General features: G+C 40.2%; 1 protein-coding gene across 3 annotated transcripts in view; it reads left to right on the top strand.

Moving 5' to 3' along the window:
• Nucleotides 1-23631, top strand: part of STX17 (syntaxin 17) — a 78603-nt gene that overhangs the window by 3949 nt on the left and 51023 nt on the right. For all 3 annotated transcript variants that reach the window (XM_073332527.2, XM_073332526.2, XM_073332528.2), the window contains exons 2-3: nucleotides 4655-4836; nucleotides 22922-22987. In XM_073332527.2, coding sequence (XP_073188628.1) covers nucleotides 4714-4836; nucleotides 22922-22987 — 189 coding nt within the window. In that variant the 5' untranslated portion in view covers nucleotides 4655-4713. The remainder of the gene's footprint in view (nucleotides 1-4654; nucleotides 4837-22921; nucleotides 22988-23631) is intronic.

Below are 23631 nucleotides of genomic sequence, written 5' to 3'. Positions count from 1 at the left end.
TTTCAAAATTTAAAATTAAAGGCGCTTGATGCATACTCATTTCAGGAATTGCATGTATAAGTGCAGAATTTGTTGGAATGGAAAAGGACATCTAAGAGATCACCTAGTCTATCCCTCTGCATTTTGGAGTAGAGTGATTCATAAACAATTGCAAAACTGAGTAACTAAAATGCCTTTCTTTGGAGGTTGTGAAACAGAAAAAGGTAAATCAGTGATACTGCTGAGTTTAAATATTTGAAGGGAAACCTCCAAAGCTGATGTGCTTGAAACTTGTTCTGCTGTTTTTTAAAATCTGCTTGTCCACGTGATTTTTTTGTTCAGGAAAAAATACATTCTTTGGTAGTATTTTCTTCATAAAAGAAAATGATTTGTAACTCAACATTGATAAATCAGAGGGTGATGGTATTGAAATTTGATTCATCTTGAACTGTTTTCCTCTCTGGAAACTCCTATTTTCCCCCATCAGAAGTTGATCTTTCTCCTTTTCCACAGGCTTGGGCATGAAGTGCTAGGCTCGGCCGGCTTTTCTCTACTTGACAAGAAGTTTACAATTCTACGCCTGCTCTGTGCTAGGAGGGTTCTGCCAATTTAACTATATAAATATAGTTTAACTATACCTGCAAAACTCTCCTAGTGTAAAAGCGCTTTTACACTAATCTGTGTCAACACTAGTCCTTTTACTGACATAGCTATGTTGGCAAAACTTTCTTGTATAGAGCTGCCCAAATTTGTATTTTTTTTTAAAGGAAAGTAAATCAAAGAAAATCATGTTTCAATAAATTGTATTAATACAGTGCTAATGCTGCATGAATAAAGGGACATTTTGATTTTCAAACTCTCACATGAAGTTTTTCTTGTTCCTTGTGCATACACAGTATGATGGAATTTTTTTCATCAGTCACATGATGTATGTGTTTGTGCACAAGTGTGCGTTTATATGCAGGTTTCAGAGTAACAGCCGTGTTAGTCTGTATTTGCAAAAAGAAAAGGAGTACTTGTGGCACCTTAGAGACTAACCAATTTATTTGAGCATGAGCTTTCGTGAGCTACAGCTCACTTCATCGGATGCATACCGTGGAAACTGCAGCAGACTTTATATACACACAGAGAATATGAAACAATACCTCCTCCCACCCCACTGTCCTGCTGGTAATAGCTTATCTAAAGTGATCATCAGGTTGGGCCATTTCCAGCACAAATCCAGGTTTTCTCACCCTCCACCCCCCCACACAAATTCACTCTCCTGCTGGTGATAGCCCATCCAAAATACCTCTGAACAACATACTAATCCACAGAGGTCTCCCTACCAACACTACAGAAAGAGGGATTCTAGGTGGACTCCTCCTGAAGGTCGAAACAGCAGACTGGACTTCTACATAGAGTGCTTCCGCCGACGTGCACGGGCTGAAATTGTGGAAAAGCAGCATCACTTGCCCCATAACCTCAGCCATGCGGAACGCAATGCCATCCACAGCCTCAGAAACAACTCTGACATCATAATCAAAAAGGCTGACAAAGGAGGTGCTGTTGTCATCATGAATAGGTCGGAATATGAACAAGAGGCTGCTCGGCAGCTCTCCAACACGAGTTTCTACAAGCCATTACCCTATGACCCCACTGAGAGTTACCAAAAGCAACTACAGCATTTGCTCAAGAAACTTCCTGAAAAAGCACAAGATCAAATCCGCACAGACACACCCCTGGAACCCCAACCTGGGATATTCTATCTACTACCCAAGATCCATAAACCTGGAAATCCTGGGCGCCCCATCATCTCAGGCATTGGCACCCTGACAGCAGGATTGTCTGGCTATGTAGACTCCCTCCTCAGGCCCTACGCTACCAGCACTCCCAGCTACCTTCGAGACACCACTGACTTCCTGAGGAAACTTCAATCCATCGGTGATCTTCCTGATAACACCATCCTGGCCACTATGGATGTAGAAGCCCTCTACACCAACATTCCACACAAAGATGGACTACAAGCCGTCAGGAATACTATCCCCGATAATGTCATGGCTAACCTGGTGGCTGAACTTTGTGACTTTGTCCTTACTCATAACTATTTCACATTTGGGGACAATGTATACCTTCAGATCAGTGGCACTGCTATGGGTACCCGCATGGCCCCACAGTATGCCAACATTTTTATGGCTGATTTAGAACAACGCTTCCTCAGCTCTCGTCCCCTAAAGCCTCTGCTCTACTTGCGCTATATTGATGACATCTTCATCATCTGGACCCATGGAAAAGAAGCCCTTGAGGAATTCCACCATGATTTCAACAATTTCCATCCCACCACCAACCTCAGCCTGGTCCAGTCCACACAAGAGATCCACTTCCTGGACACTACAGTGCTAATAAACAATGGTCACATAAACACCACCCTATACCGGAAACCTACTGACCGCTATTCCTACCTGCATGCCTCCAGCTTTCACCCTGACCACACCACATGATCCATCGTCTACAGCCAAGCTCTGCGATACAACCGCATTTGCTCCAACCCCTCAGACAGAGACAAACACCTACAAGATCTCTGTCAAGCTTTCTTACAACTACAGTACCCACCTGCAGAAGTAAAGAAACAGATTGATAGAGCCAGAAGAGTTCCCAGAAGTTACCTACTACAGGACAGGCCTAACAAAGAAAATAACAGAACGCCACTAGCCGTCACCTTCAGCCCCCAACTAAAACCCCTCCAACGCATTATTAAGGATCTACAACCTATCCTAAAGGATGACCCAACACTCTCACAAATCTTGGGAGACAGGCCAGTCCTTGCCTACAGACAGCCCCGCAACCTGAAGCAAATACTCACCAACAACCACATACCACACAACAGAACCACTAACCCAGGAACTTATCCTTGCAACAAAGCCTGTTGCCAATTGTGCCCACATATCTATTCAGGGGACACCATCACAGGGCCTAGTAACATCAGCCACACTATCAGAGGCTCGTTCACCTGCACATCCACCAATGTGATATATGCCATCATGTGCCAGCAATGCCCCTCCGCCATGTACATTGGTCAAACTGGACAGTCTCTACGTAAAAGAATAAATGGACACAAATCAGATGTCAAGAATTATAACATTCATAAACCAGTCGGAGAACACTTCAATCTCTCTGGTCACGCAATCACAGACATGAAGGTCGCTATCTTAAAACAAAAAAACTTCAAATCCAGACTCCAGCGAGAAACTGCTGAATTGGAATTCATTTGCAAATTGGATACTATTAATTTAGGCTTAAATAGAGACTGGGAGTGGCTATGTCATTGTGCAAGGTAGCCTATTTCCTCTTGTTTTTTCCTACCCCCCCCCCCCCAGATGTTCTGGTTTAACTTGGATTTAAACTTGGAGAGTGGTCAGTTTGGATGAGCTATTACCAGCAGGAGAGTGAGTTTGTGTGTGTATGGGGGTGGGGGGTGTGTGTGAGAAAACCTGGATTTGTGCTGGAAATGGCCCACCTTGATTATCATGCACATTGTAGGGAGAATGGTCACTTTGGATGAGCTATTACCAGCAGGATAGTGAGTTTGTGTGTGTGGTTTTTGGGAGGGGGGTGAGGGGGTGAGAGAACCTGGATTTGTGCAGGAAATGGCCCAACTTGATTATCATGCACATTGTGTAAAGAGTTGTCACTTTGGATGGGCTATCACCAGCAGGAGAGTGAATTTGTGTGGGGGGGTGGAGGGTGAGAAAACCTGGATTTGTGCTGGAAATGGCCCAACCTGATGATCACTTTAGATAAGCTATTACCAGCAGGGCAGTGGGGTGGGAGGAGGTATTGTTTCATATTCTCTGTGTGTATATAAAGTCTGCTGCAGTTTCCATGGTATGCATCCGATGAAGTGAGCTGTAGCTCACGAAAGCTTATGCTCAAATAAATTGCTTAGTCTCTAAGGTGCCACAAGTACTCCTTTTCGTTTATATGCAGCAATATAAAATTCTACATATCTTCATCTTAGGGAAAAGAAACCCCCCCCCCCCCAAGTACAGTTTAAAGAAAGATGCAGAGTCAGGTTACTTAATCCCACATCCTGTAAAAATTTACACAATATGCTTAGTCTTTGTAGAATTGGGGCTTTAATCATTTTTGCAAGAAGGTAGAGTCCATTTGCTGTGGGAACCTTCACTCAGGATTTCCTGATTTGTGTGTATGTGCGTGTGTGTGAACTTTCACCCTCAATTTTATATTGGTGTCTTTTCCAGAATATCTTTGATTTTACAAATATGTACAAAGCTTAGAGAATTTGAAATTGTAAAGTTTGCGTTCTGAGTCTGCAAAGCACCTAATCACTATTTTAACATTAGTATGTGCATAATAAGTCTGTCCCTATTCATCAAAGCACTTAAACATAGTCCTTAATCATTTAGCTGTTTTGTCAGATTAAAAACATTGTCCACTGAAAATATTCCCCAAGAATAAAGTTCTTAATTTGTTTTGTGAGCACTGGCATTAATTTCAGCTAACGAATCATGCAGGCTTGAATGATTAATTCGTAACAATTACATTTTTTGTATGAGGGGCATTATGTGAAATATTGATACCTTTTTTGTTTTTAAAAGCTTAATATAGTTAAACTGTATCAGAGCAAATAATATTAATAAATCTTGCTTAAGTCTAAATATCTTTTTCTTTTTAGGGGTTTCTAGATGAGTAAAGGCTTATTGGTCAAGTTCTGGCTTGATAGATATTTTTAGGATGTCCGAAGACGAAGAAAAAGTTCATATTCGTCGTCTTGAACCTGCCATCCAAAAATTCATTAAAGTGGCAATTCCAACGGATCTCGAAAGGTTGAGAAAGCACCAAATTAATATTATGAAGGTTAGTTTTTCCTCCTACTAATATAGTTTTTATTAATGTACAGAAGCCGTTACACTTAAAACATTTATACTAATTTCAGCCAAATGTAGACTATAAGATGAGACGCTTTGACAAAAAACGTGACTATTGTTTATTTGACAGTGTAGTTTAGCGGTTCTTTTATTCATCTACTCTGCAAACACATCAGTCATAGAAGGTTTACCTAGCAATGGATAAACCCACACATTCAGAAAAACCTCTGTTTTGTGTTAGTGTGTGTTTACCTGTTCTATCAGTAGTAGGAAAAATCCTGAGATTGTTAGTTTTACACAATTCTTATTTAGGCAAAACTCTTCTTTGCTTCAGTGGAAGATTTGTACAAGTAAAAACTATGTAAGGAACTCAGGATTTGTCCTAGTGTTAGGTTATTAGTAATTAAAATGAGGTGGGAGAAATAACTGTTATTTAGTGTTCCTTAAAGCAAAGAGAAAAATTGTTAATGATTGGTTATTGAAAATTGTATCTGAATCTTAATACCAGACGGTATGTTTTCGATTGACAATATGATTGTTGAACTGGAAAGCCACTTGAACAAACTTGAATATTTCTCTTTTAGAGCGTTGAGAAAAATAAACCGATAGTTTAAATACCGGAGTGTATTCTGGGAACTACCATAAGAGATGCTATGTTTTTAAAGTAATTCTATAGGAGATTTACTCAGTTAATACTGAAATGGGTGGAGAAAAACAGGCGGTGTATGAATTGTGAAGTAAGGAGCATAAGGAACATAATATTGATTACATTCATTCAGAAACAGTGAAAAGATTGAAAGAGGGTGTATTTAATGGAAGAAATTATATCTGACACCAGATCGCAAAGCAAGGCCCCCAATTTTACAAAGATTTATACACATGCTTAACTTTATGCATAATGAGTAGCCCTATTAACTTCACTGTAGCTGCTCTTGGTATATAATGTTAAATATGTGTTTCAGAGTAGCAGCCCCAACCTGAAGCAAATACTCACCAGCAACCACACACCGCACAACAGAACCACTAACTCAGGAATCTTTCCTTGCAACAAAGCCCGTTGCCAACTGTGTCCACATATCTATTCAGGGGACACCATCATAGGGCCTAATCACATCAGCCACACTATCAGAGGCTCGTTCACCTGCACATCTACCAATGTGATATATGCCACCATGTGCCAGCAATGCCCCTCAGCCATGTACATTGGTCAAACTGGACAGTCTCTACGTAAAAGAATAAATGGACACAAATCAGATGTCAAGAATTATAACATTCAAAAACCAGTTGGAGAACACTTCGGTCTCTTTGGTCACTTGATTACAGACCTAAAAGTGGCAATTCTTCAACAAATAAACTTCAAAAACAGACTCCAAGGAGAGACTGCTGAATTGGAATTAATTTGCAAACTGGATACAATTAACTTAGGCTTGAATAAAGACTTGGCGTGGATGGGTCATTACACAAAGTAAAACTGTTTCCCCATGTTTATTCCCCCCCCTTCCTCAGACGTTCTTGTCAACTGCTGGAAATGGCCCGCCTTGATTATCACTACAAAAGGGTCTCTCCCCCCCCCACACACCCCCAATCTCCTGCTGGTAATAGCTCACCTTACCTGATCACTCTCCTTACAGTGTGTATGGTAACACCTATTGTTTCATGTTCTCTGTGTATATAAATCTCCACACTGTATTTTCCACTGAATGCATCCGATGAAGTGAGCTGTAGCTCACGAAAGCTTATGCTCAAATAAATTTGTTAGTGTCTAAGGTGCCACAAGTCCTCCTTTTCCTTTTTAAGTATGTGTGTTAACCTTTGTAGAATTGGGGCATAAATTTGTTTAATTAACTTGGGAAAGGATGAAGAGTTTGGAAGAAAATTTTGTGGGCCTATGGAGCATTAACCAGCATGGCTCATTGAAAGACCTGGAAAATTTCAGTCTGAACAGTTAATCTGGCAAAGTTACCCGGAATTGAAAATAGCGTCTTCTAATGGGAATTTTTGGGCAACCTTAACTTATGTGGTGCTACCAGCTCCCTGTATAATAAATAAAATGGAGGAAAGGAGAAGCCCTAAAAAAGGAATATCTGGTGTCCATTGTTAAATTTGGGGGTTACAGGAGGTGCTGTAACTCTTCTAAAGCTGTTGGTGAGCTTTCAGTGATGGCATAATGGATAGTGCAGAGTGTGTACGAATATTGACATAACTGTTTCCATTGGAAGGAAGCTTAGAATGGAATTTTTTTCAATAGATCAACCATCCAACACACATCAAAACAAACTAAAAAAGCATTCCCTCCCATTTGAAAGAAATACATATATATAAGAGACTATCTTGTAATAAAAACCAAGGGTGGACAGATCACCTATTGAATAGAGTAATGCAGAACTAAGGCTTAACTTTCACCATTCCCTTTCTCTTGCTAATAGATTTAAGCAGAATTAAATATTTGTGGCTTACATATTAGATCAGGGGTGGCAAACTTTTTGGCCTGAGGGCCACATGGGGGAATAGAAATTGTATGGCGGGCCATGAATGCTCACAAAATTGGGGTTGGGGTGTGAGAGGGGGGTGAGGGCTCTGGTTGGGGGTGCAGGCTCTGGGGTGGGATTGGGGATGAGGAGTTTGGGGTGTAGGGGGGTGCTCTGGGCTGGAACCAAGGGGTATGGAGGGGGATCAGGGCTGGGGCAGGGGTATGGGAAGGGTGCAGTTTCTGGCTGGGGGTTCGGGCTCTGGGGTTGGGCTAGGGATGAGAGGTTTGGGATGAAGGAGGGTGCTCCATGCTGGGATCGAGCGGTTTGGAGAGTGGGAGAGGGATCAGGGCTGGGGCAGGGAGTTGGGGCATGGGGAGAAGCTCAGGGGTGCAGGCTCTGAGCAGCGTTTACCTCAAGCAACTCCCGGAAGCAGTGGCATGTCCCTTCTCTAGCTCCTAGGCGTGGAGAGGCCCCTGACCCTCAGAGCGGGGCCATGCCATGGCTTTCGGGAGCCGCGTGGTGTGGCCCCCGATCTGGAGCCCCGGCTGGAGCGCCTGAGCAGGGCTGAGCCAGGTGGAGCAGACCCGAACCAGCGCCCCGACCAGAGCGGGACTGAGTCGCGTGGTGCGGCCCCACCTGGCTCCCCACTGGGAGCTCGCGGACCAGCTTAAAATGGGTCTGGCCCACAGGCCATAGTTTGCCCATCCCTATATTAGGAATTAGTCTAAAGTTAAAATACAGCTAAAAAGTTTTAACTGGTATTTTATATGCTTTCTGTATTTTTTTTTCGATGCAATAAAAGTATTACTTCACAAAGCTATATAGAACAAAGTGTCAACCTATGGATATTGTCCATACCATGTCAGTGCTGGAAAAACGTCACTTATGGTTTATAAACATCTTTATAACAGGCTTCAAACAAATGGCCAAGCACTTAGCACAGAGCTTTATATTCCGGTTTAAGCAGTGCAAACTGATGAGAACCGGTATATTCACCCATGGAGTTTGCTTTCTTTACGGATAAGAGAAAATTATCCTTACTATTACATGCTATATGTTTCCTAGAACCTTGAAACGCACAATGTAAATTAAGAGCCATCCATTGTAGCATTATTAGGGAAGCCACTTGGACTTTCCACTATTTTTAGACTTAATAGCCAGAACTACACACTTTCTTCCGGTGTCTCCCTTTGTTAGTGACACCTCCAAAAAGTGTTTGTAAAGTTCCTGTAGGAATGAGGTAGTTTAATGTATTAATAGATTGCTTCACTACCTGATTGATTGAGAATGACATTTCCCTGCCTGTAGATTGTTCAACATATTGTGACCTTAGTATTTATGCCCATTGAGTGAAATTAGACACTGATGGGCTTTTACCAATTATTTTCAGTCTCTTTTGGTTTTTCCTACCTTCCTCTTTCTCCCCATCCTGATTCTTTCACACATGAATATTTTTAAAAGCTGTTTTTCTGTGATTGGTGAAAACATGCATATAAAATATATCCTCTAAGATGAAATGAGTCTGTAGGTCAGTGCTGATTTAACTTTTACTGTGTACAAAAGCAGGCAGCTATGACCAGAATTCTGTCCAAGATCATTGTCAGGGAAACTCATGCTTAGCAACAGCTTAATTACAGACAGTTCAACCGCACATTGTTTCTGGTGACCACATAGTAGAAACATTCTACTTTATCTATGGTTAGAGCTTAATTTAAGTTTTTAATTTCAAAATCTTATGCATTTTGAAAAAGTATCAGTGATGGATATCTTATTGCTTTTCAGGTAGAGAACAGTAGTGTGCAAACTATTAAATGATGCAATTAAGTGTGACTAGAGAAGAGAAAATTCTTTAAACCAGTTTTTAACACAAATCTTATTTTTCAGGTATTGGCTATACCTTTATTCCAGCTACATCACCTTAGTTTCTTATACTAAAAGCAAGAACTAGTAGCAATATTTAGAACAAGTTTGTCTTTCTGTTTTCAGAACAATGAGGAGAAAAACTCTGAAACCTGTTATCAGAACGTTATTGGTTGACCAGCTTCATGTACTGTACACAGCCCATAGCTGAAATTCGGGATTTTTGTTTTACTTAGGTCTGGTTAATTATCAGACCATAAAACGTAACAATCCTAGAAAGTGAACCTCCTGAAATGACTGAATTACACAAATTCTGCTTGATAGGTCGGAGACAAACTTCCCATCCCAAAGAAACTGTTAGAAAACACTCTTCCTACTTAACATAAACAAAACAAAGCAGAGTTGTAAACACTGACTAAAAATCCCTTCCCCTCTCAGTTGCTCAGCTTTCATTCTCTAGTTTTGAGATGTCATAATTTCACTAGTTCATCAGTCACCTAAAGCTGAGTCTACACTTGGGAAAAACAATGAGGAGTCCTTGTGGCACCTTAGAGATTAACAAATTTATTTGGGCATAAGCTTTCGTGGGCTAGAACCCACTTCATCAGATGCATGGAGTGGAAAATACAGGAGCAGGTATTAATACATGAAAAGATGTGAATTGCCTTATCAAGTGTGAGGTTAGTCTAATGAGACAATTCAATTGACAGCAGGATACCAAGGGAGGAAAAATAACTTTTGAAGTGGTAATGAGAATGGCCAATTTCAGACAGTTGACAAGAAGGTGTGAGTAACAGTAGGGGGAAATTAGTATTGGAGAAATTAGGTTTCCATTTTATAATGACCCAACCACTCCCAGTCTTTATTCAGGCCTAATCTGATGGTGTCCAGGTTGCAAATTAATTCCAGTTCTGAAGTTTCATGTTGGAGTCTGTTTTTGAAGGTTTTTTTGTTGAAGAATTGCCACTTTTAGGTCTGTTATTGAGTGATCAGGGAGATGGAAGTATTCTCCTACTGGTTTTTGAATGTTATAATTCCTGAAGTCAGATTTGTGTCCATTTAATCTTTTGCGTAGAGACTGTCCGGTTTGGCCAATGTACATGTCAGAGGGGCAATGCTGGCACATGATGGAATATATCACATTTGTAGATGTGCAGGTGAATGAACCTCTGATGGTGTGGCTGATGTGGTTAGGTCCTATGAGAGTGAGGGATCATCCTTCAGGATATGTTGTAGATCCTTGATGATGTGCTGGAGAGGTTTTAGTTGGGGGCTGTAGGTGACGGCTAGTGGCGTTCTGTTACTTTCTTTTTTGGGCCTGTCTTGTAGTAGGTGACTTCTTGGTACCGTTCTGGCTCTGTCAATCTGTTTCTTCACTTCACCAGGTGGGTATTGTAGTTTTAAGAACACTTGATAGAGATCCTGTAAGTGTTTGTCTTTGTCTGAGGGATCGGAGCAAATGCGGTTGTATCTTAGAGCTTGGCTGTAGACAATGGATGTAGTGATGTGATCTGGGTGAAAGCTGGAGGCATGTAGGTAAGAATAGCTGTCAATAGGTTTCCAGTATAGGTGGTGTTTATATGACCATCATTTATTTGCACTGTAGTGTCCAGGAAATGGACCGCTTGTGTGGATTGATCTAGGCCGAGGTTGATGGTGGGATGGAAACTGTTGAAATCATGGTGGAATTCCTCAAGGGCTTCTTTGCCATGGGTCCAGATGACGAAGATGTCATCAATGTAGCGCAAGTAGAGTAGGGGTGTTACGGGATGAGAGCTAAGGAAGCGTTGTTCTAAGTCAGCCATTAAAATGTTGGCATACTGTGGGGCCATGTGGGTACCCATAGCAGTGCCACTGGCTTGAAGGTATACATTGTCTCCAAATCTGAAATAGTTGTGGGTGAGGACAAAGTCAGGATTATCTGGCTATGTAGACTCTCTCCTCAGGCCCTATGCTACCAGCATTCCCAGCTATCTTCGAGACACCACTAACTTCCTGAGGAAACTATAATCTTTTGGCGATCTTCCAGAAAACACCATCCTAGCCATTATGGATGTAGAAGCTCTCTACACGAACATTCCACACAAAGATGGACTACAAGCCATCAGGAATAGCATCCCTGATACCATCATGGCAAACCTGGTTGCTGAAGGTTGTGACTTTGTCCTCACCCACAACTATTTCAGATTTGGACACAATTTATACCTTCCAGTCAGCAGGACTGCTATGGATACCCGCATGGCACCACATAGCCAGAAGGGTACCCAGAAGTCACCTACTGCAGGACAGGCCCAACAAAGGAAGTAACAGAACACCACTAGCCGTCAACTAGAGCCCCCAACTAAAACCTCTCCAGCGCATCATCAAGGATCTACAACCTATCCTGAAGGATGATCCCTCACTCTCACAGACCTTGGGGGACAGGCCAGTCCTCGCTTACAGACAGCCCTCCCAACCTGAAGCAAATACTCACCAGCAACTACACACCACACAACAAAAATACTAACCCAGGAACCAAACCCTGCAACAAACCCCATTGCCAACTCTGTCCACATATCTATTCAAGGGACACCATCATAGGACCTAACCACATCAGCTACACCATCAGAGGTTCATTCACCTGCACATGTACCAATGTGATATATGCCATCATGTGCCAGCAGTGCCCCTCTGCCATGTACATTGGCCAAACCGGAGAGAGTCTATGCAAAAGAATAAATGGACACACATCTGACATCAGGAAGCATAACATTTAAAAACCATTAGGAGAACACTTCAGTCTCCCTCGTCACTCAATAACAGACCTAAAAGTGGCAATTCTTCAATAAAAAACCTTCAAAAACAGACTCTAACGTGAAACTGCAGAACTGGAATTAATTTGCAAACTGGACATCATTAGATTAGGCCTGAATAAAGCCTGGGAGTGGTGGGGTCATTATAAAACGTAAACCTAATTTCCCCAATACTAATTTCCCATTACTGGTACTCACGCCTTCTTGTCAACTGTCCGAAATGGGCTAGTCTCATTACCACTTCAGAAGTTATTTTTCCTCCCTTGGTATCCTGCTGTCAATTGAATTGTCTCGTTAGACTAACCTCACACTTGATAAGGCAATTCACATCTTTTCATGTTTCAGACAAGCAGCCGTGTTAGTCTGTATCCGCAAAAAGAAAGAGTACTTGTGGCACCTTAGAGACTAACAAATTTATTTGAGCATAAGCTTTCATAAGCTACAGTGAAGTGAGCTGTAGCTCACGAAAGTTTCATATCTTTTCATGTATTTACACCTGCTCCTGTATTTTCCACTCCATGTATCTGATGAAATAGGTTCTAGCCCACAAAAGCTTATGCCCAAATAAATTTGTTAGTCTCTAAGGTGCCACAAGGACTCCTCGTTGTTTTTGCTGATACAGACTAACATGGCTGCCACTCTGAAATCTGTACACTTGGGAAGTTTAGCAAAAAATCACCACAGGTATTAGCATCTGTTAAAGCTATCTAGACAAGCATATGGTGACTTTCCAGTGTCTTGACTGTTGAACTTGCTAAAATTCTGTAATGTAGACAAAGCCAAAAGTTTCTAATGTAAAAAACAAGGAGAAGGTTTTTACAGTACCTTTAATCATGACATTGGGTCATTCCCATTTACATAGATGCCAAGGACTGGCTGTCCTTAAAAGTGAGTTTTACGGCCCCAAAGATTGAGACTTTCCATTTAGTGTGTTAGGTCATTGTTTAAGACAGGGACTCTGATCCTTGGCGACATCTGGTAGTCCAGGTTTTTAATCCAACCAACACTTAATAGTTTCTTTTAACATGTACAGTGCTTAATATTGCAGACGAAACACGTAAATGTCCTAATTCATACTTAAAGTCTAGGGCATGTGAGAATTGTATATTCTGTGCAAACCAGTGGATTTTAATAAAAACAATTATTTGCTTGTTGGAACAAAAACCTGGATGGTTGGAGATCCTCGAGGACATGAATTTGTCCGGTATGATTTAAATTTTGAACTATATTTTGCAGAACCTGCAAACTTTCAGACAAGTCCTGCTTGTTTTTTGGGCAAACTTATTTTTTTTTGACCGCTAAGTACTGTCACGCACACAACCTCCCCCTCCCTCCAGCATAGCCTTTTCTCGTGTGCAATATAGAGTGCAATATAGAATGCGGGCCTGTAATCTCCGTGGTTAGCACAGTATACAAGCTTGGAAGCTCTAAGCCCCATGCTTGAGGCCCTGGATGTATTGTTGCCTTTTGTAGTGCCCGAGTAAAAATATATTTATTTACTCAATATTAGTGTGATAAGCTTAGGAATGTGTAAGAGTGTGAGATAGCATGCTGATGAGCGAGTGAGACTTGACATGTCTGCATTTACAGAGATCTGAATACAGCAACTTTAACTAACAGGATATAGTACTTTATGTCAAAAGTACTGGATATCACCAAATTTGTTACTCGTTATTTTAATGCAATTGCTGATGTGATGAATTTAACAAAAATTGTAAGTACAAAAATATGTGGAAAACATTTTGGGGACTCTGAATAACACTGGAAGAATGATTTCAGAGTGGTAGCTGTGTTTGTCTGTATCAGCAAAAAGAATGAGGAGTACTTGTGGTGCCACAAGTACTGGAAGAATAGAAAAACTCTTGGACGTTGACAGAAAAATATAGCAATATATACAAAATTGAGGCCAACATTTGGAGGGGAAAAAAAAGTGTGTGTGTGCGCGCTGTGACAAAGTTCCTGCTCTACCTTGGTGGGTCTTGCGCTTATTGGTGGATTTGCTCGCCTTGGAGCTTCATGGCAGCCCTCAGCTTGGCCGTTTTTCTGAACCCACAGTCCAGGTCGACTCCTGTGTCTGACCAGGAGTTGGGAGGATTTGGGGGGAACCCAGGCCCACCCTGTACTCCGGGTTCCAGCCCAGGGCCCTGTGGAATGCAGCTGTCTAGAGTGCCTCCTGGAACAGCTGTGCGACAGCTACAGCTCCCTGGGCTACTTCCCCATGGCCTCCTCCCAACACCTTCTTTATCCTCACCACAGGACCTTCCTCCTGGTGTCTGATAATGCTTGTACACCTCAGTCCTCCAACAGTCCGCATTCTCACTCTCAGCTCCTAGTGTCTCTTGCTCCCAGCTCCTCACATGCACGCCACAAATTGAAGTGAGTTCCTTTTTAAAACCCAGGTGCCCTGTTTAGCCTGCCTTAATTGTCTCCAGAAGGTTCCTGATTGTTCTGGAACCTTCCCTGTTACCTTACCCGGGGAAAAGGGATCTACTGAGCCTGTGGCTAATATATCTGCCTTCTATTACTCTCCTATAGTCATCTGGCCCGACCCTGTCACAGCGCCTAATGTTAGTCCCTAGTTGGGCACCTAAATAAGTTACCTAATTTTCAAAAGTGCTGCGTCATTTTTACAGTTTTGCTTTTCAGTGTACAGGCACACTTGAATATTCAACTTTGACCCTTCCATTTAAGAAACGATTTCTAAGGCTTTGAAGAATTATAAACTTTCAGAAGGTCTTACTGTAGATGGAAGTTTTATGAGTTAATAGGATTTCAAATATGGCCTTTCTGGATTTGTAATCTCATCCCATGTGTTCTAGGCCGGGGTGCCCAACCTACGGCCTGTGGACCATACACGGCCCACTAGAGCATTTCAGAAGTCCCGTGGCCTGCTTCAACACAATATACTAATGGCCGATTCATTAACGTTTTGTCATGTTTACATCATTTTAGTTTTCACCATGTGTGTAAATAGATGATACTGTACATAGGTTGTTTCTATTGAAATTCATATGAAACAAGCTGAACTTAAAATATAAATCAATACAGGTGACTTTAAATCTTATTAAAATGTGTAGAATCTGTTTCACAACGTTGTGCTTAGGTTTATGTGGCCCTCCTGTTTAATAAGACTGGATACCACTGCATTCGACAATCAGAACAATAATGCATTAGCTGGAATAGCTTTTTAATCAAATTTTTATATATCTCTCTATAATTTTTGACTGAAATAAATGTTAGCGCCAGCAGTCTTGCAAGCTGTCAGTACCAACAACTAAACTGTTTCCTATAAAATATTTCTTGTTGAATTACATTTTAACCATATAAACCCATCACCCCTTGGGGTAAAAAGATAACTTTGTAGAATCTCGTCTTATTTATTTTGCAGGTTACTTTTAAGCAAAAATAATTAATTATGCCAAATTGCTTAAAGCAGCAACATTATTTACTTATGATGAAGGCAATGTCACTAACCTCATTTCATGGATATTGATTTAAACCTTAGGTTCCAGAGATAATCCAGACAATTAATCTACTAAATCACTTGTTTGAAGAAAATATAAAATCAATGAATAATGAAGTTTGACCTTGAGACCACCTGTTAGAATCTTACTTCTCAAAGATGATAAAAATAATGTTTTGAATTCTCCTTATAATGAGGGGTTCTGAGAATCTAAACCAATATATGAGTTTGAGAAGGCAGAAATTAGCGCTTGGTCTTTCTATTCCTTGTCAGGCTGTCTTGAAGGTCACATTGTTTTCTAAAACACACTGCTTGAATATGAAGCTCTCTTACCCCAAAACATATTGAATGTAATATTTAACATGAATATTTCACACAGAACCTTTCGGTATGAATATTTCATACAACACCCTTATAAATATCAAAATTTGTGATAGTCTCAGGTAGATCAGCTGTGAGAACACTAGGAGAGATTGAAGAGTATGATACACTGTGTGTACATATAGACTAGGGGTTCCCAAAGTTGGTTCGCGGCTTGTTCCGGGTAAGCCCCTGGCAGGCCGCAAGAAGCTTTGTTTACCGTAGACACTGGGAGCTGCGAGCAGCCGTACCTGTGGGTGCTCAGGTAAACAAAGCGTCTCGCGGTCTGTCAGGGGCTTACCCGGAACAAGAAGCGAGCCAAGTTTGGGAACCCCTTATAGAGAGGAAGTATGCTCTTGTGGTAAGGGCACAGGATAGGGAACTGGGAGATCTGGGTTCTCTTTCAACCATGGACTTCTGTTTGTGACCTAGATCAAGTAATTTATGGTAGAATTTTTTCAAAAGTTTTTGTGAGCACAAGTGACTTGGTGTGTGCTCCATTTGGGGCTCAGGGCATGTTTAAGGTTACAGGGGATTTTCAGAACAGAATTTGAGTTCTACCGAAGGTCACTGAGTGTTCTGGAGGGTTAGTATTCCCAGTGGTATTCAGTAATCACTGGGCCCAATGTGCTTGAAAAAGTTCCTCTTAAGGCAGTGACACAGTTCCAGCAGCCTCTGCATAATAGAATATGGTCTTTTGCAGTGCACCTCCCCCAGACTTCCTGACTGGAAGCTAAACAATGAGGTACTTTTGCCAGAACCACACTCTAGAGCAGGGGTGCTGGAACAATTTGTATAGTGGCGGTGCTGAGAGCCATTGAACCAAACTGTAAACCCTGCATATGATGGAAACCATTTCAAGCCAGGGGGTGCAGCAGCACCCTAGCACCTATGATCTGGAACATGGTTAAGTAGAATTTTCAAAAGTGCATGGGATAGGACAGGACAGAATGGAGACAGGAGACTCTTAGGTGTCATCATAGGTTGTATTTCTAGGTGGAGGCTGAACCAGTTGCTGGTTGCAGCCCAGAACCCATCTAATGTGCTACATGTCGAGATGTGAAGGAAAAAGACTAGTAGGGCTGTCAAATGATTAAAAAGATTAATCATGATTAATCGTGCAATTAAAGAACAATAGAATACCATTTATTTAAATATTTTTGGATGTTTTCTACATTTTCAAATATATTGATTTCAATTATAACACAGAATACAAAGTGTACTGTGCTCACTTTATATTTATTTTTGATTACAAATATTTGCACTATTTAAAACAAAAGAAATAATATTTTTCAATTCACTAATACAAGTACTGTAATGCAATCTCTTTATCATCAAAGTTGAACATCAAAGTTGTAGAATTATGTACAAAAAAAATTGCATTCAAAAATAAAACAATGTAAAACTTTAGAGCCTACAAGGCCACTCAGTCCTATTTGTTGATCAGCCAATCGCTTAGACAAACAAGTTTGTTTACATTTGCAGGAGATAATGTTGCTTGTTTCTTGTTCACAGTGTCACCTGAAAGTGAGAACAGGTGTTTTAGTAGCACTGTTGTAGCCGGTGTTGCAAGATATTTACATGCCAGATGTGCTAAAGATTCATATGTCCCTTCATGCTTCAACCACTATTCCAGGGGACATGCATCTATGCTGCTGGCTGGTTCTGCTTGATAACAATCCAAAGCAGTGCGGACTGATGCGTGTTCATTTTCATCATCTGACTCAGATGCCACCAGCAGAAGGTTGATTTTCTTTTTTGGTGGTTTGGGTTCTGTAGTTTCCACATCAGAGTGTTGCTCTTTTATGACTTCTGAAAGCTTGCTCCATACTTCATCCCTCTCAGATTTTGGAAGGCACTTCAGATTCTTAAACCTTGGGTCAAGTGCTGTAGCTATCTTTAGAAATCTCACATTGGTACTTTCTTTGCATTTTGTCAAACCTGCAGTGAAAGTGTTCTTAAAATGAACATATGCTGAGTCATCATCCGAGACTACTATAACATGAAATATATAGCAGAATGCAGGTAAAATAGAACCAGAGACATACAGTTCTCCCCCAAGGAGTTCAGTCATAAATTTAATTAACGCATTATTTTTTAAATGGGTGTCATCAGCATGGAAGAAGGTCCTCTGGAACGGTTGCCGAAGTACCAAGGGGCATAGGAATGTTTAGCATATCTGGCACGTAAAATACCTTGCAATGCCGGCTACATGACCTATGTGAACACCTGTTCTCACTTTCTGGTGACACTGTAAATAAGAAGTAGGCAGCATTATTACTGAGCTAATTCAGTTCAAACTGAATGGAAGGATAAACAAAAATAAATCTGCGACTAGGGTTTTTGATTTCAAAAGGGCTGACTTTCAAAAATTAAGGAAATTAGTTAGGAAAGTGAATTGGACTGAAGAATTTATGGATCTAAAGGCGGAGGAGGCCTGGGATTACTTCAAGTCAAAGCTGCAGAAGCTATCGGAATCCTGCATCCCAAGAAAGGGGAAAAAATTCATAGGCAGGAGTTGTAGACCAAGCTGGATGAGCAAGCATCTCAGAGAGGTGATTAAGAAAAAGCAGAAAGCATACAGGGAGTGGAAGATGGGAGGGATCAGCAAGGAAAGCTACCTTATTGAGGTCAGAACATGTAGGGATAAAGTGAGAAAGGCTAAAAGTCAAGTAGAGTTGGACCTTGCAAAGGGAATTAAAACCAATAGTGAAAGGTTCTATAGCCATATAAATAAGAAGAAAACAAAGAAAGAAGAAGTGGTTAAACACTGAGGATGGAGTGGAGGTTAAGAATAATCTAGGCATGGCCCAATATCTAAACAAATATTTTGCCTCAGTCTTTAATGAGGATATTATGGATAATGGTAGCATGACAAATGGGAATGAGGATATGGAGGAAGATATTTCCATATCCGAGGTGGAAGCGAAATTCAAACATCTTAATGAGACTAAATCGTGGGGCCCAGATAATTTTCATCCAAGAATATTAAAGGAACTGGCACATGAAATTGCAAGCCCATTAGCAAGAATTTTGAATGAATCTGTAAACTCAGGGGTTGTACCGTGTGACTGGAGAATTGCTAACATAGATTCTATTTTTAAGAAAGGAAAAAAAAAAAGTGATCCAGGTAACGACAGGCCTGTTAGTTTGACATCTGTAGTATGCAAGGTCTTGGAAAAAATTTTGAATGAGAAAGTGGTTAAGGACATTGAAGTCAATGGTAAATGTGACAAAATACAACATGATTTTACAAAAGGTAGATCGTGCCAAGCCAACCTGATCTCCTTCTTTGAGAAAGTAACAGATTTTTTAGACAAAGGAAACTCAGTGGATCTAATTTAGACTAGATTTCAGTAAGGCGTTTGATACCGTGCCACATGGGGAATTATTAGTTAAATTGGAAAAGATGGGGATCAATATGAACATTGAAAGGTGGATAAGGAATTGGTTAAAGGGGAGACTGCAGCAGGTCATAGTGAAAGGTGAACTGTCAGGCTGGAAGGAGGTTACTAGTGGAGTTCCTTAGGGATCAGTTTTGGGAGCAATCTTATTTAATCTTTTTATTACTGACCTTGGCACAAGAAGTGGGAGTGTACTAATAAAGTCTGTGGATGACCTGAAGCTGTGAGGTATTGCCAATTCAGAGAAGGACCGCGATATCATACAGGAAGATCTGGATGACCTTGTAAACTGGAGTAATAGTAATAGGATGAAATTTAATAGTGAGAAGTGTAAGGTCATACATTTAGGGATTAATAACAAGAATTTTAGTTATAAGCTGGGGATGCATCCATCGGAAGTAACGAAGAAGGAGAAGGACCTTGGAGTATTGGTTGACCACAGGATGACTATGAGCCACCAATGTGGTGTGGCTGTGAAAAAAGCTAGTGCAGTATTGGGATGCATCAGGCGAGCTATTTCCAGTAAAGATAAGGAGGTTTTAGTACCATTATACAAGGCACTGGTGAGACCTCACCTGGAATACTGTGTGCAGTTCTGGACTCCCATGTTTAAGAAGGATGAATTCAAACTGGAACAGGTACAGAGAAGGGCTACTAGGATGATCCGAGGAATGGAAAACCTGTCTTATGAAAGGAGACTCAAGGAGCTTGGCTTGTTTAGCCTAACCAAAAGAAGGCTGAGGGGAGATATGATTGCTCTCTATAAATATATCAGAGGGATAAATACCAGGAAGAGAGAGGAATTATTTAAGCTCAGTACCAATGTGGACACAAGAACAAATGGATATAAACTGGCCATCAGGAAGTTTAGACTTGAAATTAGATGAAGGTTTCTAACCACCAGAGGAGTTAAGTTCTGGAACAGCCTTCCAAGGGAAGCAGTGGGGGCAAAAGACCTATCTGGCTTCAAGATTAAGCTCGATACGTTTATGGAGGGGATGGTATGGGATAACATGATTTTGGCAATTAGTTGATAGGCCCAATGGCCTGTGATGGGATGTTAGATTGGATGGGATCTGAGTTACTACAGAGAATTCTTTCCTGGGTATCTGGCTGGTGAATCTTGCCCACATGCTCAGGGTTCAGCTGGTCACCATATTTGGGGTCGGGAAGGAATTTTCCTCCAGGGCAGATTGGCAGAGGCCCTGGGGGTTTTTCACCTTCCTCTGCAGCATGAGGCAGGGGTCACTTGCTGGAGGATTCTCTGCACCTTGAAGTCTTTAAACCATGCTTTGAGGACTCAAACTAGCTCAGACATAGATGAGAGGTTTATTTCAGGAGTGGGTGGGTGAGATTCTGTGACCTGCATTGTGCAGGAGGTGAGACTAGATGATCATAATGGTCCCTTTTGACCTTAATGTCTATTAGTCTATTATCTCCTCTAAATATAAACAAACTTGGGGTTTGGCTGAATGAGAAGTAGGACTGAGTGGACTTGTAGGCTCTAAAGCTATGTATTATTTTGTTTTTGAGTGCAGTTACCAACATATTTAAGTTGCTCTTTCACGATAAAGAGATTGCAGTACAGTACTTGTATGAAGTGACTTGAAAAATACTGTTCCTTTTGTTTATCATTTTTGCAGTGCAAATATTTGTAATAAAAAATAATATAAAGTGAGCAGTGTACACTTTGTAATCTGTGTTGTAATTGAAATCAATATATTTGAAAATGTAGAAAAACATCCAAAATATTTAATACGTATCAATTGATATCTATTGTTTAACAATACAATTAAAACTTCAATTAATCACGATTATTTTTTTTTGAGTTATTCGTGTGAGTTAACTGAGATTAATTGACAGCCCTAAAGACTAGTCTTCCTTTCTTTCAGAGAAAGAGGTGGTGACAATATTCTCTATATAAGGTTTGTGATCCAACTTGACATTGACCTCATTGTGAATAGACTCGTCGTATGTGATGAGCAGATTGGTGACCTGGAGAGGGCAACATGCAGGGACCACATCCTTTCTCTCCCCATCAGGCTCACTGCTCCAGTCATATTAGCCACCTGGGTTCTTTCAAAGTACCTTTTGAGACACCACTAGTATATTAGATATTATAATGTACAGTGTAATAGCACTCTTAATGTGTAAAGCAAAGCGTCTCCGCATTTCTTTTGGGAATTATAAGGAGCAGTAAATGCTTTTTGAAGAAATTCTGTGATCGTGTAAATTTGGAGAACAATTTTTTTCATGGTTTAAGGATATTGAATTGATGTGGCAAATTACATTGTTACAATCAGTTGAATAGTGTTTTGTTTTTTTTTTAAAGAAAATATAGTGTAGGTCAGCTTTGTCATTATTTAATAGATGGCATAAACTGCAAAATTTAGGGTGTTGGTTCAGTCCTTTCTCTAATTTTTGTTAAAGAACAATCACAATGATTTTATTGGCATAATGCGTTATGCAGGTGTTGCTTATACTCTTTTTTTTTTAAATTGTCCTTCTGACTTAATTTAATTGACCTCAAACTATTATTTTTTTTTCTTAACACTATGCAAAATCTTAGTATGAAGGACCTTTTCTCTCTAACGTACTCTCTAAATTGAAAAGTAATTCCTGATTCCTTATATGATGGTTAGGAGACTCAGGACCTTGGAATATTTTAAGTTGATCTGGTCTCCACAATTAAAAATAACACAAATAAAAGAGGGTAGATAAAATATGCTATTGAGAGTATGATTTATGAAGAGATTGAAAGAATTAATGTTAAATAAAATGGCAACTCACTTTTTTTTATTAAAACCCATGCTGTCATTTTGCTCTGTCATTTAAATGACTAAAAATGTTAATACATGATCCTGTATTTTCTTTTATTTCATTTAATACATTATTCAACGTTTTAATTGTATATACCAAGAATCTCAAACTGTATTGTTTGCTGATAAAATTCTTTTTTGTTTAGAGATTTGCTTTTGTGGTGTGAGTGTCTATATGGTACCTTTTTGTGAATTGGCAGTAGCAGTGATTGATTTATTTAACTGATGAAAATATGATGATTTTGATATCCGAGGTATTTATCATTTCAGTAATTGCTGTGACTCCAGTCCTGTAAAGAATGCTGCATGGATGGCCCCTGCTGAAGTCAGTGGGGCTTTGTGCATGTGATTGTCTTTTCAGGATTGGGGCCCATGTTTGTAACTGTTTTAAAATATTAAAATTAAATAGCATGTACAGCCTCTTGAGAGGAACATAATTCTCTTTATAAAAATAACATCTGGTAGCTTGTTGTTTCATATCAGGCATGACTGGTACAGCTCTTCCCCCACAGTATGCATCCAATGAAGTACGCTGAAGCTGACGAAAGCTTATGCTCAAATAAATTGGTTAGTCTCTAAGGTGCCACAAGTACTCCTTTTCTTCTTCCCTCTATGTTCTTCACTAGTTGCTGTCATCTCTCTGCTGTCCATTAGTGGAAATATACTGTAACATTACCAGAACTCTATTAAGTCTATTTGTTGTTGAGAACTAATACAAGGTCTCTGGTTATGTTAGGATGAATGAAAATATAGTGAACCAAATTAGTCCCTCGTGAAGGTCCATTTACTTCCCTGGCTTTAAACCAGGAAGAGTTTGGCCCCTTTATTACTGTAAACTACAGAAATTTAAAATAATTATTTTATTCTTTTCTAGCAATTATACAGAGTATTTTTTCTTTGTGTAGTATCAGAGATGCAGACTATGGGACAGATTACATGAAGAGCACATCAATGCAGGACGTACTGTTCAGGTAAGGATATTAAAGTGGCTATGTGAAATTAATGGGATTAAATGACTTTTTATTTAGTGCTAGATGGGATAGGGAGGGATTTTGATAGGGATTAATATTTTATAGGCACCTGTTACTGCTTTACTTTAAAGTAGGTTTACCCAAAGTGTGGCCTGAGGGGCAAATGTAGCCATAGGCTTTCTCTCCTTGTAAGTGCAGAAAGAGAACAAAGATGATCATCGACAGTGTTTATTGCCAGCAAACTCAAACCACAAAATGTTTCTATTAATCTAACAAGATACAAATGCAAGTAAATTTTGTGGCTGTGTGCCCTTACTTTTGATTTTTTAAATACTGTGTGTATGCATGCAAATCTGCAGCTATGTGTGACTCTTAGCACCTGACAAATTATTAATGCAGTCTTGTGTACTGCAGAGTTTGAACATTGGGTTATCTTACGTTATAAATGTAATTAGAACATAGCAATTGTTATAATGGAACAGACATTGGCTCAGTTTTCCAACATAAATAGACCTAAATAGATTATCCATATTGGATGTTCAGATCTGCTCTTAGATGCATAAATACCCATTTTGCTTGCATAAGTGTCAAAGGATCATGCGGTGTGATTCAAATAGCATGGACACCTGTGCCTATACGAAGGT

Source organism: Lepidochelys kempii, chromosome 2, assembly GCF_965140285.1.
Source record: "Lepidochelys kempii isolate rLepKem1 chromosome 2, rLepKem1.hap1, whole genome shotgun sequence".
NCBI classification, from domain to species: Eukaryota; Metazoa; Chordata; order Testudines; family Cheloniidae; genus Lepidochelys; species Lepidochelys kempii.
The sequence above is the reverse complement of the archived record's forward strand: the minus strand, read 5'-3'. Positions and strand labels throughout refer to the sequence as shown.